At 37.4% G+C, this 15,316-nt stretch overlaps 2 protein-coding genes across 6 annotated transcripts; one reads left to right on the forward strand and one right to left on the reverse strand.

Annotated features, from left to right (window-relative positions):
• The first annotated feature begins 532 nt into the window (after positions 1 to 532).
• On the forward strand, positions 533 to 6,100 carry LOC117624831 (cell division control protein 48 homolog C-like). 5 transcript variants are annotated; one of them, XR_004585377.1, is made up of 13 exons: positions 533 to 688; positions 788 to 1,766; positions 1,904 to 2,520; positions 2,634 to 2,786; positions 2,910 to 3,026; positions 3,172 to 3,276; positions 3,422 to 3,487; positions 3,587 to 3,651; positions 3,735 to 3,936; positions 4,106 to 4,246; positions 4,369 to 4,456; positions 5,731 to 5,763; positions 5,858 to 6,100. XR_004585377.1 is itself a non-coding variant. In XM_034356304.1 (12 exons), exons 2-11 carry the CDS (start codon positions 800 to 802, stop codon positions 4,426 to 4,428), a joined length of 2,493 nt encoding a protein of 830 aa, XP_034212195.1. In that variant the 5' UTR covers positions 533 to 688; positions 788 to 799; the 3' UTR covers positions 4,429 to 4,456; positions 5,731 to 6,100. The 5 variants fall into 5 exon arrangements, 2 of the variants coding, with proteins under 2 accessions (XP_034212195.1, XP_034212194.1); XR_004585375.1 differs by having other exon boundaries at positions 4,369 to 4,449; positions 5,731 to 5,843; positions 5,924 to 6,100; XR_004585376.1 differs by having other exon boundaries at positions 4,369 to 4,449.
• A 2,946-nt stretch (positions 6,101 to 9,046) lies between these two features.
• On the reverse strand, positions 9,047 to 11,958 carry LOC117626262 (F-box protein At5g39450). The gene is made up of 2 exons (XM_034357930.1): positions 9,463 to 11,958; positions 9,047 to 9,359 (listed from the first exon to the last, which is right to left on the reverse strand). The coding sequence occupies exons 1-2, from the start codon at positions 11,316 to 11,318 to the stop codon at positions 9,338 to 9,340; spliced, it is 1,878 nt and encodes a 625-aa protein (XP_034213821.1). The 5' UTR covers positions 11,319 to 11,958; the 3' UTR covers positions 9,047 to 9,337.
• Positions 11,959 to 15,316: the final 3,358 nt, after the last annotated feature.

The following is a 15,316-nucleotide window of genomic DNA, read 5'->3' on the forward strand; positions in this document are numbered from 1 at the left end:
ATTGCAATCCAGAGTATAGTTTTGAAAATAATCCATAGCAAAATTGAAAATATCCGATATTGCTTAAGATGAGGTCTCCTTTCCCAATTAATTTCTAGTTTTTTCTTGATGCTGACTTCTTTAGCTTCATAGAGAACCAAATTCATGTACGCATCAAAACCAATGATTCGGCCTTCAATCAAGAGCTAAATCTAAATGCTAGCTTTACTTTGAAGGAATCAGAAAATCAAATTAATGAGTTGGGTCATAATCCTTTGAACTTTTGCTTGCCGTGGTTGCGAAATTCTATGGATTTTGCGTCACAGACAGGGGTTCTAGTTGATGAGACTTTGAAATCAAAGGAGCTCAGTTTTTTTTTAATTTTCTTGTTGGGTATAGCTTTGCCCTGCGTCACTCACCTACTTTTATCTAATAAGGTTTTCATTCTTAGGTTTATGTGGGTTTTAGTTTTGAGGTAGTTGAGTCTGTTTAATTGAGTTTTTGGCTATTTTTGAAAGATTTTATGAAAACTGATATTTAGGAAAATATGGGATAAATTTTGGTTATTTTTGATAAAAACTCTTGTTCGACAAAGAGAGGAGGCGGCCAACAACGTTTTGAATAAGAGAAGAAACGGCCACCAAGAAGAAGAAAGAAGAGAAGTCGAACTGACCCGCCGTCGCCTCCGCCTCCGCCTCGCTCCTCTCAGGTCAGCTTCTCTTCTCTCTCTGTCTTTCATCTCGTCACTCAATCTCTGGCTTTCATCTCATCTGCTAACTCTCTCTCTTTCTCTTCGCCGCCACAACAGAGAAAGTAAGCGATGAAGAAGTTGGGAAAAAGGTTAGACGGAGGAGGGAGGTCGCTCTCTGAACAAAAGCAGAGGGTTCTTCGTTGTCGTTTGGAGACCTTCAAGCACCTGCGCTCCTCCTCTCTGGACGAAATCGTCCACCAACTTCGCAATAATTACCGAGACTACCACCGCATCAAGCTCCAGTCTTTCACGAAGTTCGTCCAGCAAACCCTAGAGTCGCCTTCCTTCAAGCAATCCAAAACCCTAATCCATGTCAGTGACTTAGAAGAAGATGAAGATGAAGAAGAAGAAGAAGAAAACGGCCAAAGCAATTCCCAGAGAAGGCGGAAGCGTGCTGCCAGCAAGGGCGAGGATAAATTGCAGCGAATGGAGTCTGCTCACCTCAGAAGGGTTCGTCAAAGGAATGGTGACCGTCCATCTACATCTTCTTCTGATGATGATGCTGATGAAGATGGGTCTGTGTCGACGTCGGAGGACGCGATATACAGCGAGAAAGTGGACCCGGAGTTTGATGTGATGAAATCGAGTCTCCGAGCATCGTATATGGAATCGAACAGCGCCTTGAAGCCCAAGGCAGCCGAGGAGCAGAAGGAGAAGAATGTAGAAATGGAGCTTCCTGCTCGCGAGCAAGTTGAGTTAATGGGTGGAAATGGAGGGCCAAGGCGGCCAAAGACATTGCTAACACCTGAAGCCAAGGGCTCGGTTTCTACAGGGGTTGAGGTGAAGGGAAGCGAGGGTCCGAGGTTTAGTGACTTAGGTGGGATGGAGAAGGTGATAGAGGAGCTGAAGATGGAGGTGATTGTGCCGCTGCGCCATCCCGAGCTGCCTAGGTGGCTCGGAGTCAGGCCAATGTCTGGGATTCTGTTGTACGGCCCACCCGGGTGTGGCAAGACCAAATTGGCTCATGCCATTGCCAATGAAACCGGCATTCCGTTTTATAAAATTTCTGCTACAGAAGTCGTCTCTGGTGTCTCAGGTATTAACATTACTCACTACAAAAGTTTGAATGAGTTGAATTAAAAAGCTGCAAAACCCTGTTATTGTTAAGGTTTTAATCTTCCTTTAATTTATGTTGTTGTGAATTGTAATCTCTTGTCACGTCATAAATTTTAGGTGCATCTGAAGAAAATATAAGAGAGCTTTTTTCTAAAGCTTATAGAACTGCCCCTTCAATTGTATTTATTGATGAAATTGATGCAATTGCTTCGAAAAGAGAAAGTTTGCAACGAGAAATGGAGAGGCGGATCGTGACACAACTAATGACTTGCATGGATGAATCTCATAGGCTTGTACAACCGGCTGATGCAAATTCCAACTCCGAGAGTTTTGATAACAAGTCTGGCTATGTTCTTGTTATTGGAGCTACCAATAGGCCTGATGCTGTTGACCATGCTCTGAGGAGGCCTGGGAGATTTGACCGTGAGATTGTTTTAGGTGTTCCAGATGAAAATGCCAGGGTTCAGATTCTTTCTGTGCTTACACGCAATCTAAGACTTGAAGGTTCTTTTGATCTTCTTAAAATAGCCAGGTCTACACCAGGGTTTGTTGGGGCTGATTTGGCAGCCCTGGCCGACAGGGCTGGTAACATTGCCATGAAAAGGATTATACACAAGAGGAAGACTGATATGTCTATAGATTCTATGAATGAGGAGTGCAATGAAGAGTGGTGGAGACAACCATGGTCGCCTGAAGAAATGGGAAGGCTTACTATCAGTATGGCTGATTTTGAGGTGTTTTGCTACATATTCTCTTCTACATATTATTGCAATAAAAAAAAACACATTAGTATGCTTTCTTCATGAAATTTCTCGACTTGACAGCGTTATCATGTGAGTTCCTGCAGGAAGCAGTTCAAGTGGTTCAGCCTTCCTCAAAAAGAGAAGGATTCTCTGCAATTCCTAATGTAAAATGGGAAGATGTTGGTGGGTTAGATCTTTTAAGGCAGGAATTTGATCGTTATATAGTTAGGCGTGTTAAATATCCTGAGAACTATGAGGTATCTTGTTGTTCTTTCACTGCTTCATACTTTCTGCTGCCTGTACCTTATTCTATATATTTGTTTTATTTAAGTCTGCGATCAAGTGGCTAATTATGATTTTGAAATGGTTTGTGGTTTCAGGAATTTGGAGTAGATTTAGAGACAGGATTTTTGCTCTATGGGCCTCCAGGATGTGGTAAAACACTGATAGCGAAGGCTGTTGCTAATGAAGCAGGAGCCAATTTCATTCACATTAAGGTCAGTCATTGACTTTTCCTATAGGACACTTTTGATTTGTTAGGTTACTTTATTTTGGTCACTGTAACAATAGATGTTACAGTGCATGTTTTTGGATAAGTTGAGAGGATCCATTTGATTGACATGGCTTTTCTTAACTTGTTAGGGCCCTGAACTTCTGAATAAATATGTTGGAGAAAGTGAGTTGGCAGTTAGGACATTGTTTAGTCGCGCAAGGACGTGCTCACCATGCATACTTTTCTTTGATGAGGTTTGTGGTTCTCTCCTCCTGCCAATTGTTGTTGCTACCATCAGCTTCTTTAGAATTTTATCATTTGATTTGAACATTCAATTATATGAAGTAGCATAGATTACTGGCTTGTGGTGATCAAGTTTTTCCCCTTACTTACTGATAGGTGGATGCCTTAACAACAAAGCGGGGGAAAGAAGGAGGATGGGTAGTTGAACGGCTATTGAACCAGGTAAAATAATTTGTGAAGGCAATCTTTAACTGACTGCTTACAAACTCACTCGTTTTCATTCATTTATGGATACAAAGAACTGACTTCTTACAACTGCAGTTGCTTATAGAGTTAGATGGTGCAGAGCAGCGGCGGGGTGTATTTGTTATTGGTGCCACTAATAGGTAAGACTCATTGTTCATTCTTCAGTTTTGGTGGTGATGATTATCATTATGCTTTTCTTACATGCTGTTATACCTTTTGTCAGACCCGATGTCATGGACCGTGCTGTATTGCGGCCCGGTAGGTTTGGTAAACTTATTTATGTCTCCCCGCCCACAAAAGACGAGCGTGGTTTGATTTTAAAAGCTCTTGCGAGGAAGAAGCCTATAGATGCCAGCGTGGATCTCAGTGAGATTGGACAAAGGGAAACTTGTGAAAATTTTAGTGGAGCTGATCTTGCTGCACTGGTTTGTCTATATTCTTAATTATATAAGCTTTCTTTTGCTTTGTAATATTTAGTTTATTATTTGATTTTAGAGCTGATTTTTCCTCTCTCTCATTTGCCCTTACCTCTGTTTGAGTGTTGGGGAAGAAGAAAGGTGATTGGGATTCTCTCTAACGTATTGATCCATGCAGATGAATGAAGCGGCTATGGCTGCTCTTGAAGAAAAACTGACATCCACACCTGAGAGGAATTCAGGTGCATCTCCATGGACTATCAAAGACACTCACTTTGAGCAAGCACTGGCTAAAATTGCACCATCTGTAACAGACAAGGTATGGATTTGATTTTCAGATGCCTAATACTTTCAACAAACAATTCCTTCGCTCCTTTTTGTTTTTCATAACACTAAATTTAAAATTCCATTTCCCATTGTTTTGTCCATATGGTGGACCAGCAAATGCAATACTACCAGAAATTTGGAGAGAGCCTCAAAGCACCAAGAAACAAAGCCTAAGCCAGAATGTCCCATTGAAGAGTACGTTGTAAATGTCCCTAATACTTTCTATTCATGTTTGTTTTCCTTACTTCCTTTGTTGCTGACAGTGTTGTTGGGCCCAAGGTTCGCATAATAAACTTAACTGATTTTGGTTTTCTGCTTTTGTTATAATGTTTAAAGAACTTTGTCATCCAAGAAAAACTGTGGATTATATGATTTCTTTTGCCTAGAACGTTTTCTATAATGTCGTACAAATGAAAGAAAGTACAATGCTTTAGGCATTAGAACACACACTTCTATAATGTGTCATACAAATGATAGAAGGTACAATGATTTAGGTATCCGAATATGTTAAATTAAATGGTTTTTGAGAATAATACAACCAATCTGATGATGGATGAGTTATGCAAGGACCTCATAGTAATTGATGATGAGTTGTAGGAAGGAGGTTGTATCCTTCATTTGTCATGATTCATAGTGCATAGAGAATTTGAGATATGAAATTGTATAGGCGACTGATTCTCATTGACTTATTAACCATTACACACTACAAAATCTGAAAGAGCCTTGGCTAAACTAACTCTAGGCTGTTGTAACAGCTCACAATGGTTCTGCTAACCAAAACTGAACAAACTGACAATAACTTGGTTTGCTGAGATGATTCTGCAGCTAATACTCTTAACATTATTCAATGCTTGATAAAAAATTTCAGATCATGTAATGTTATGTTTTCAATAAATTTTTTTTTGTTTTCTGATATTATTTTCATTTGATTTCACTATTTGAGTAAGTCGATGCAATTTGATTTTAACTAGTTTAGAATCATATAGGGCTTGGTAGAAGAGGCTTTTACAATTGGAATTAAGAATTTTGCATCTAAGATAAAATGGTCTCACAACTGCATCAGACAAGAAATAAAATATTTTGAGAGGGCCCAAGACGAAATGAATAAGGGGATAAAAGCCTAATCTAAGTCACTGGAAATTTCCCAAATCAATCTTGATTTACTATATCTCTAATTTTGTGTTTCTTGACCACTTCAATGGATATGTTTTCCAATGCAATTTAACCCATAACTCTAAGCAGTTGCTTCAACAATGTGTATCATCTGACCCCTTAATGCAACTAGAAGAAACTTCCTAAGAAGTTGGCTTATTTTCTAGCTGTTCTAGATTTTCCTATAAATGGTTTTTACCTTTTCAAATTCTTCTCAAATATTACAGCTTATATATATTTCTCTAAATACATAGATCAGTGGTTCAGTTTTATGGAAACTCTGTTCCTCCTTCAAGTAATTTATTTGACATGATATCATTGCAGGCTATAAACAACCCTGTACTCAAAGAAATCCTGGTAAGCAGCAACATCTCCAAAGCTGCTTCTGTCCTTGTATATTGCATTGTCACTCCCGTGCTAGAAGAAACTGTTTACAGGTGATTTTTACTAGGGTCAATTTCGTCCACTATGAAATGGCAGTCAGCAGTTTTGATAAGCTCAGCTATTTTCAGTGCAGCTCCCCTGTCTGGTGAGAATTCTTTACAGTTGTTCATCATTGGATGTTTGCTTGGATGCTCTAATTGTTGGACTGGAAACTTGAGATCTCCCATTTTAATACATTCCCTGTACAATGCCATGACTCTAATGATAACATTCTTATCTTGAATTTCACATTTAAGCCTCCTCACAGTTCTATCCTGTTTCTCGAAAGTGGAACTTTTGTTTCTTAGGAGTCAGGTAATTGATACTATGGCTTTGAATTGACAGTGCTCACTTGATTTTCAGATCAATGTTATTAACTCACACGATGGCTTTGAGTCTCACAATATGCAATCACATAGTTGAACCTGTCAGTTTCATCACCAGAAACAGACAAAATACTCTTCCCCACAAGTGCATTTTCTGATAAATGAAAGAGTAGGGCGTACCTAAAAAATTAATAAACGTGATTTGCATATTTTCCTCCTATTTGATTCCTTTGGTTATCCTTGAAAGCCAAGTCTTGAAGTTGGTTTTGCCACCCAATTAGAGATTGAGGCCATAACATAGGATTGTCATGATTCTTCAGGTCAACTGAATATCATCTCGAGTGATTTCGTAGCGTCTAGGATTCAATTTGCCCAAGATTGTAGCTTCCCTTCTCTTTTTATTCTTCTCTTCCAAATTTCTATGGCATTTAGTATTCACCTCTCCAAATCTACTTCCACAGTTATGTTCACCATAGAATGTCATATATGTTAGAATTTCTAGCAGAGTGAAAATACTGTGTTTTCCTGTAGCTGTGCACTTGCAGGCCAGCTAAACTTGAATGTTAATAGATGACTAGAATTATACATGAAAATAGGAGTACCCATAATGTAGAACAGGCAGACGTTTAGCTTGGAATGTTTTTGTCTCTGGTCGAAAGCCGAGAAAGTTAGGATACGAAATGAGATTTGGGTGGGGGATTAAGGAAGCTTTAGTTTTATTCATAGGTCATCAAGTGTGAAGATAACTTACTCGCCACGTCACTTGCATTTGTGCCACTTTGCTAACCTCTCGTTGGCTTTATTCAGAAAAGTCTTCCATAGAGAGCATTCATCCTTGATGTTCTTGTATCGAGATTCAATGGCCTCACGTGATCGAGGCACCAAGATTTTCAAGCCGGAATTTTGCGTGATAATAAAGAGCAAAATGTAACAGATTGTCGTTGATTGATTTTGTTTTTATTTTTTGTTTTAACTGTTAAAACATTCAAAAATCAATTATGCCGTTGATTTAAAGCTGACTGGGATCTGAATGGCTAGCTTATCCCAACCGCATGCGGCTCAAGCACATGGTTGCTCAACAACCATGCACAGGAATTTGTCACTTAACTAGGATGCACGGGTCCCATCGTTCAAGGGGCGCACTGTGTGTAGAGTCCAACGACACTCCGAATGAACCCAAAGCAAGTCCAACCCTTGGGAATCCACTTTTATGGATATATCTTTGATTGTATCTATCATGGAAGAAACTAATAACATGTTGTTAGATATCATTGAGAAATGTTTTACTCGTATCCGTTGTACTGCTAAGAGAGCGGTGGGACATTCTTTTTCTTGATTTGAGGAGTGTCCTGATATTATTTGTGATATTCTTTTTGAAGGATTGTGATTTGTAGTGGCTTATGGGACTTTGGCATGTAGAGGAGGGGTTGATCTATTAGGGGTTTTGGTTCCTTCTAACCTCTTTTAGCTTAAAGAAAGTAGACTACTTTGTAAATCCAACGACCAAACCCTTATGTGTAGATTCACTCGCCTCATCCTTTTGAACAATGCCCGCTTTTTGCAAATTCTTCTGTACTTTTGCCTCGATAATATATTATCGCTCTGATTAAAAAAAATAGAAAATTCGGTATAAGTCAAATTCTTATGATAAAATTTGGGTGCAATCCACACATTTGTTTTTAGTAATTCAAGTCATCTGACTTTTGTGCCATGTAGGATTACTTACCTTCTTTTAATTTCTAAGGTTTATATTTTATTTTCTTAATTTTTTTAATTTATGTTGTGCTTCCAATTTTGCCCCCTAAGATAGAAATCGGATAACCTAAATGCCAGCAAAATATCAAAAATCGCGTTAAACAATCTTCAAACGCCAAGAATAGAAAGAATCGCAGAAATCGTATCTTCCACAATCAATTATGGCCCTGTCGTATAGGTAATCGCAGGTACCTATGTCACAGGTATATGCCAAACTTCAAAACTATCATATGGGTAAGCTCTTGTCGCAGGTATGTATGAGTAATCCCAGGTACCTGTGTCATAGGTACACTTTCAGAAGTTACCTGTAGGATATGTTCTTCGTGAAACGCCATATCAAGCCACTGCGTAAAGTACCTACGCCATAGGTACACTATTTATAGCATTAAAGAACAATTAACACAAAAAAAAAAAAAAAAAAAAAAAAAAAAAAAAAAGAGAGATTTAAAATGAAGAATGGAAAAGTCAATTAGGAGTGCTTGAATTGGGCGGGAGCTGGTTTTCCCATTTGTAAATACTTTGCTTTTGTTTAAGATCACATGAGTTGTCATCTACTATTGGAATTTACTCTATCATTAGTAGTAATTATGCGATTTGGATTTGGGGGGTCTGAGATATGCGATTTGGATTAACAGATTGGGAAGGACGTCCTTTACTTTCCATTTGTATACAATGGCAGGTGTTGTAAATAAATTAAATTTTGTGGCCCACACTATTTGCTTAGGTGGCTGCAGGACTGGGCTTTAGGACTGGAATTAATAGGTAACAATTATTGTCCTGCAATCAAACTGTATTCTTGAAATTGGACCCATATCTAAGAGCCCCTTTGCCTGTTGAGTTATAGCATATAGCTTTTTGAGCTATCAAACAACCTAATTTCACTCTATACAAAGCATGAATTCAAAGAAAACGCTTTTGCTTTTGCTAAAACATACCAAGGACCGTATGAATATGTTCCATGATAAGAAAATTTTGAGAAAAACGTTTGAGAAAGGTCAGAAAGTCCTTTATTTTGCGGAAAAAAAAAAAATGAAACTTTGGGGACAAACACATCTCATGTTATAACCTCCTTGTACCTCTATATTCTCGCTCTCTTTTTATTTTGTAAGAAACTCTAAACCTCTAATCTGAGCATGTAAAAAAAAAACAGCCATGGGTTTTATTTTGTTTTGGCTTCCTTTATTTCTCAATGATGATTAATAAATCATGATGAAATCAATACTGTTTTTTCAATGCCACAAAATAAAGTTAAAACAAGGAGATAATCATGCTGAAAACCTCAACACTCACCACAGCAAGCAAAATCCTATCATACAGAAGAAAAGAGAAGTTACAGAGCCACCACATCTTCTCTTTAATAATTCTTTCTATTCTTACTTTTTATTTGGCTTCATGTGTATCAAGATGGCCTCATCTATTGTGTTCACCTAGGGATCAGATTGCTCCTCCCTGTTTCAATAGAGTTTAGCAAACGACATAAGTAAGGTTAGGGGAGTGGGGAAGACCCAAATTAGTACAAGCATTTTCAATGGAGGCAAGGCATAAGGCATACCTTGATGACACCCAAGAAGTTGAGGTGTTTGGGAACTCAGCAAAGACATTTGAGTAAGACTTGGTCAAATATGAAAAATTAGCAATCGGAGGTAGCGCAGGCACCCTTTCACCTTTTTTTAAAAGCTCTTGCAAGTTAAGCCTCTGCAAAGTCAAGACAGCCCTAGACTCATTCCAAATGAAGGCAAGTTGACCATCTTGAAATACAAAGAGAGAACCCGGTTTCGAGCCTGGATACCTAAACCCATACCCATTTGCAATACCCTCCCCTTTAAAAACATGCTTCATATTCACAGCAAGGGAATCTGCATCTGCATCAGTATCCCAAGGGAATGGATCGAATGAAGGTTCATCAATATTAACTACAAACATGGCTGAGCCATTAGGATGCAGAACATAGTGGGTACCCTCTAATATTTTGGTTGCAATTAGAAGTTGTTGCCCCTGGCACTCCTCATAAGAAAGCAAAAGAAAGAAGAGAGCCTTCCCAGGCTTGTCTTTGGACGACTTCCCAGGAGGCCAACCAAAAGTCCCTCCCCATAAACCAGCATATTCTTGTTCTGCAGTTGGGATCCGCAAGGGCAATCTGTAAATGGCAAATCGACTGTCATGCATATTTGGCCATGCTCGATAAGAAGATAACTTCACATGCGAAGCATGTAAAGTCAATCCTATTGTATCACCTGAACTCAGAAAATCCTCAAGGGATGCGTGCTTATTCTCACTGCTTGAAGAACTATTCTTTGAGTTTGCAGTGGTTGCGATTGACTTCCCAAAGATCTGATTGAGGCTATCCCTAAAGTACTTGCTAAGAGTTTTCCTCCTGTTGCATTGTCTGTGACCGTCATCCTCATTAATAGAGTTTTGAGAACCACTTAACCGATCAAGACTCTTTCTGATCTCACTCAATTGCAGCTGAGTGGGATCAGATGGCAGCAGACTTGCCTTCAAGTCCATGTGACCTCCACCAAGCTTATGCATTTGAATAAGCATTGATCTTCGTTCCAATAAGAGCACCATATCCTTCTGAAAGTTCTCCTCATTATCCCTCAACCGAGGAAAGAGTGGCCCAACTGCTAGATCAGGAACCTTTAGACGAATTTGGCTCGTGACAACATCAAGTAATTTTCTTCTATCACTGAAAGCCAATCGACTGAAGGGCACCAATGTCTCACTCTGTCCAAACACCCTCTGCGACCTTGAAAGTCCACTATTTGACCTACAAATCTTCCTTGACAACTCCTTATCTGAGTTGTGAACAAAACTCTTGCTATGCAATGATTTACCCTGATTTTTATGTAGTCTAGGCTCGATCTCAAGCAAAAGCACATTGCATGACCTGCCGATAGGTTTCACAAAACCAGGATAAACATAATCATGTCCCTTCTCCCTTCCATGTAGAAAAAAGGATGTGGAGCCATCAAAATCACAAATAATTTCAAATACAGGGGCCCACAGAATAGGGCCGTCTTCAATGCCTAACGGCCCGAGTTCTTGAGGTATTATGCGGCACCCAACAACAGAAACAAAACCTGGCATGACATAGACTACATTGCCAAGCTCTGGATTCTGATGAACCCATATTCCCATTAGTGGCTGAACATTAAAGAGAAAGCGGCAAAGTGCCTTGTATGATGAGACGGCCTTACGCCACTGAACAAGGTCTCGAAGAGGTACAATTCCAACCATTTCACATTGGATTTGCCACACTTTTTCGGATTCCATGAGTGCATACAAACTACGGCAGCATAGACTGAGATTGCCAATATCTCTAGGTGAGAGGGACCAGGTGACAATAGAAAACACATCATCTGACAGAGCCAGAAGCAAGCTCGACCCACAGGATTCAGAGGACATGATGATTCAACTAATAACAAGAAATTCAATACAGAGCTAGAAATCTATTTCTATATATGTATAATTCACGATTCATAACATACACGAAACTATGAAGCAAAAGCAAACAATCAGATAAAAGTTGACATGAAAAATTTAAGCGGACCACCCTTGAAACCCTCCTTTTCAAAACCAAGATGGAGAAATTGTCTCTTTTCTGGTCAACCAAAGACAGTAAAAGTTTACAGATCAGACCTGGAACTGAAATGGGTTTGCCTCGAAAATTTCATGTCTTGCATTGAAGCACATGTATGAGATAAGGGTAGGAACAAAATACAAATTGGGTATGTTTCAGACCTTCCAAAACTCAAATTGGTGTTTATTAGATTCCCAAATCATCGGACCTATCAAAAATCTGCATAAAAGAACTAGAATATAACAGTTTCAAGGAGAGAAGAAACCGTGGAGAAGGATGAGAGAGAACCTAGGAATTGGATGGTGTCAAAGTCATCACCAATGAAACAAAGTTCATCTCTTTAGGCTCTCTCTCTCCGTCTCCGAGCAGCCAGCCAATGTTGAATTGAATTGAATTGAGCTGAAGAGAGACGGAAAAACTAAAAAAGAAAAAGACTTTAGTCCAATGATTCTTGACCATGTAGTGTGGAAAATAACAGTTGATTTATGTTTTTTATTTTTTGGTAACAATAGTTTATTTATATCATAATGGGGGTGGGCCATGCTTATGTTTGGACTTTCTTGACCCTCCATCACTTTTCCTTTTGTTTTTTTTTTCTCCATTTATTTTAAATTGAAAACACATAAAATTATATTTATTTATTTATTTATTAATTTTCATAATTATTAAAAAAATGTGTACGAAGAATAAGTTCAATATTTGTATAGTAGAAAAAGTGTGTGTGAGGCATTTTTAATCATGTGCGTTTAATAAGTTTTTTCTTTATTCTTATTATATTGTTTTTCTATTGTGTTTGTCAAGTAACTTTTTCTATTATACAAATATTAAATTTATTGTTTCATTTAGATTGTTCCCAATTGATGAGATTATTCAGGATATATGAGATTCATCATCGTGTTATAAATTTAGAAGATTTGAAAATGTTTGACTAGTAAAGCAAGAAAGTCTAGATGAAATATAAATTTATAAATAAATAAAAAGGAGACCACCTTTTTTTTCCCTTTTTTTTTTAGAAGGAGAATTCATTCATAGAACCGAAGGCGTATAAAGAGCGACATGATACAGTGGCCTTATTAAAACCTTCAGAATCTATGTTTTTGCATACCAAAAAAAAAAAAAAAGATCTAAGTACACTTTAACATTTTAATTAAAATGTAAAATTAACTAAGTACATCCTATTTAACTACCAAAAATACTATCGGTACATCCTAATACACTTTATCACACATCACCCTAATACCAATCGTAATCCATGTTTTCTTTTATCTCGAGTTCCAAGACACAATCGAAGCCAAGTGGATTGCAACTAGTCTCCAACTTGATGCACCATAAAAGAGTTGTAGCATGTAAACAAGAAGAAGAAGAAGAAACAGATGCAAATGAATTTGCAATGGCGGATGCAACATTCATTGCACTCAATTGTTGGTCACATGACAAAAGAACCTAATAACATTATTGAAAATACACAAACCCAACCACACAATTTAGAGTTGTGCATACAAGATCTAGAAGAGTCACTTGAACACCTTTCAAGGTGTTTGATCAAAACCAGAGTTTCCCTCCTCAACATCCTCAACCACTAGATTAATTAGGATATTCAGATGGTACTGGATGATTCATCCAAAATTGTTTTGACTCATATTTTCATGAATGAGATATACTCTCGTATAATATACTTTCTTACATACTCGATTAATACTTTTTTTTTGGTGTGCAAAATTTACTTCAATTACAACTTCTCTACGTTTGTTTCACAATTCAATATATCATTTTTGGTCATTTTATTTAGGATAATTTAGTAATTCAATAAATAATTTGATAGTAAGGTGTACTCAGTTAATTTTAGGATTCGTTTAGCAGCACTATTCAAAATATACATACACATCCTTAAAAACCCTAACCTTCTACAAAGCCCAATTAGAAAAGCATCAAACACATACCAAATCATGAAACTTAGTCACTAAAGTAATCAGGATATACATAATAAAGACTAAAGAATGCCACTTTTCATAGTCCAGCTTCAATTCCACTTCTTTGTACTTGGCGTCGAAGGCAATCAATTAGATAATTGATTATGATCGGATCTTGATGATATTGTTGTGAAATTTATTGCAAGCGCACAATTCGCACAAGTAATATAGTGATGAGTGAAGTGTCGTTCCCACGAAGAGTGATTTAATTTACTAATTACCGATTGTGATTAACCCAAGACTTTATTTGAATAATTGATGATGAGATTCGATTGATTAATTAACTAAAACAATGAATAAAAACAAGTGTAGAAAAATAAAGTAGTGAGATTAAAGTTATGAGAGCACTAGAGCTTCCGATTTTACCATAGCCAATTCTACAATTCCCTTAGCATATTAATTCTAATTATTTTCCATGTTGACAGTTGATTTTTCCTACTTTATTCGATACTCCATCCTTGGTTATACCAAAAGTATTCTTATTACCAACCCACTCTATCCCTAGTAATGGAATTAAGATAATAAGAACCCATTAAATTCCTTGAAAAACAACCACATAAGTCATGACAAACATCCTTGTCTAATCATGTAACTCATGGCATCAATTACAAGAAGCAACCCCAAATTGGATATCCCTATCGTCAATTTAGCATCAAAACAATTAAATGTTGGCCAAACATTCAAAGCATTAAGCATGGTAATAGATACTCAACATGGAAAAATACTTGGAATTAACATTGACTAAAGTAATTGAGTATTCATGGCTAGGCTACATCGTAGCCCTAGCAAGAAGAAATTAGTTCATGACAACTTTAATAAAAACCATGATAAATAATATCATAGGAAAGAAGTAACCAATTGAAGATTTGATCTCTGCACGATAGCAACTCTAGCTCCAGGTTGTCTTCTTTGTCTCTCTAAAACTCTCTCTCTCTTCCTTTGAGTGTTTTGGCTATGAGTATGAATGTGTAGGAATTTTAGGGTAGATGATGGAGGATGGATGGGATGGATCCTTTCAACAATGACCTAAACTCCCTATTTATAAAACTCCTAGAAATCCTACCTAAGGAATAATTACAATTGTTATAAAAATAGGATTCCTTCTAAAATAAGGTCTTCTTTATTTCTCCTTGTTTGACTTGATAAGACTTGCACCATCTTGAACTAGGAAATTTGACAACATTCCTTGCAACAAAAGGAATGACTTGGCTTCTTTTTAATTAAACTCCAATCTTCATCTTCTTGCCCCTTTTAGCACACTTTCTCCTATTTCACAATTCCTTCATAAATCTCACAAAACCAATTAAAAACAACCAATTTAATCCAAGGAAATTAACAAATAAATAAGCAAATGAGGCATAAAATATATATAAAATATAGGCTTATCAAATACCACCAAACCTATCTTTTGCTAGTCCTCGAGCAAAACTGAAAATAAAAAATAAATTAAAACAAACAAACTAAACTAAACCACTTTCGTAGGTAATCTCGATGGCACTTAGCATATGCCACAAGCCTTTAAACCTCTAGGTGTCCCTAGTAGGAGGAGTTGTGTCTCCTGAGGGTTTACCAGTCACAACACCCACAAACGCTCCTTGCAAAACAAATTCGTTAAAGCAATACTTCCAACAGACTAATAATAACCAATGAATGCCAATCATAATTCAAAAATTAAAGTTATGCCACTACAAATAAAATGCACTATAGTGTAAAGTGTAAAGCCAATACTCGAAGCACTCGAACTTAAAGATAACCACACTTGGCGTGTGTACAAATTCGCCTTGACTCTAGGCCTCATTGGATAACTCTCAATTTTCTCACAGAAGCTAGGGTTGCACTCTTACCTTGCATAT

The sequence above is a fragment of the Prunus dulcis genome, chromosome 4 (assembly GCF_902201215.1).
Source record: "Prunus dulcis chromosome 4, ALMONDv2, whole genome shotgun sequence".
Taxonomy (NCBI): Eukaryota; Viridiplantae; Streptophyta; class Magnoliopsida; order Rosales; family Rosaceae; genus Prunus; species Prunus dulcis.

Coding starts and splice junctions, on each gene's coding strand:
- LOC117624831 (XM_034356304.1), top strand. CDS start 800: ATGAAGAAGTTGGGAAAAAGGTTAGACGGAGGAGGGAGGTCGCTCTCT. Junction 1,767..1,903: donor AGTCGTCTCTGGTGTCTCAG/GTATTAACATTA, acceptor CATAAATTTTAG/GTGCATCTGAAGAAAATATA. Junction 2,521..2,633: donor TCAGTATGGCTGATTTTGAG/GTGTTTTGCTAC, acceptor GAGTTCCTGCAG/GAAGCAGTTCAAGTGGTTCA.
- LOC117626262 (XM_034357930.1), bottom strand. CDS start 11,318: ATGTCCTCTGAATCCTGTGGGTCGAGCTTGCTTCTGGCTCTGTCAGAT. Junction 9,360..9,462: donor ACTTCTTGGGTGTCATCAAG/GTATGCCTTATG, acceptor CTATTGAAACAG/GGAGGAGCAATCTGATCCCT.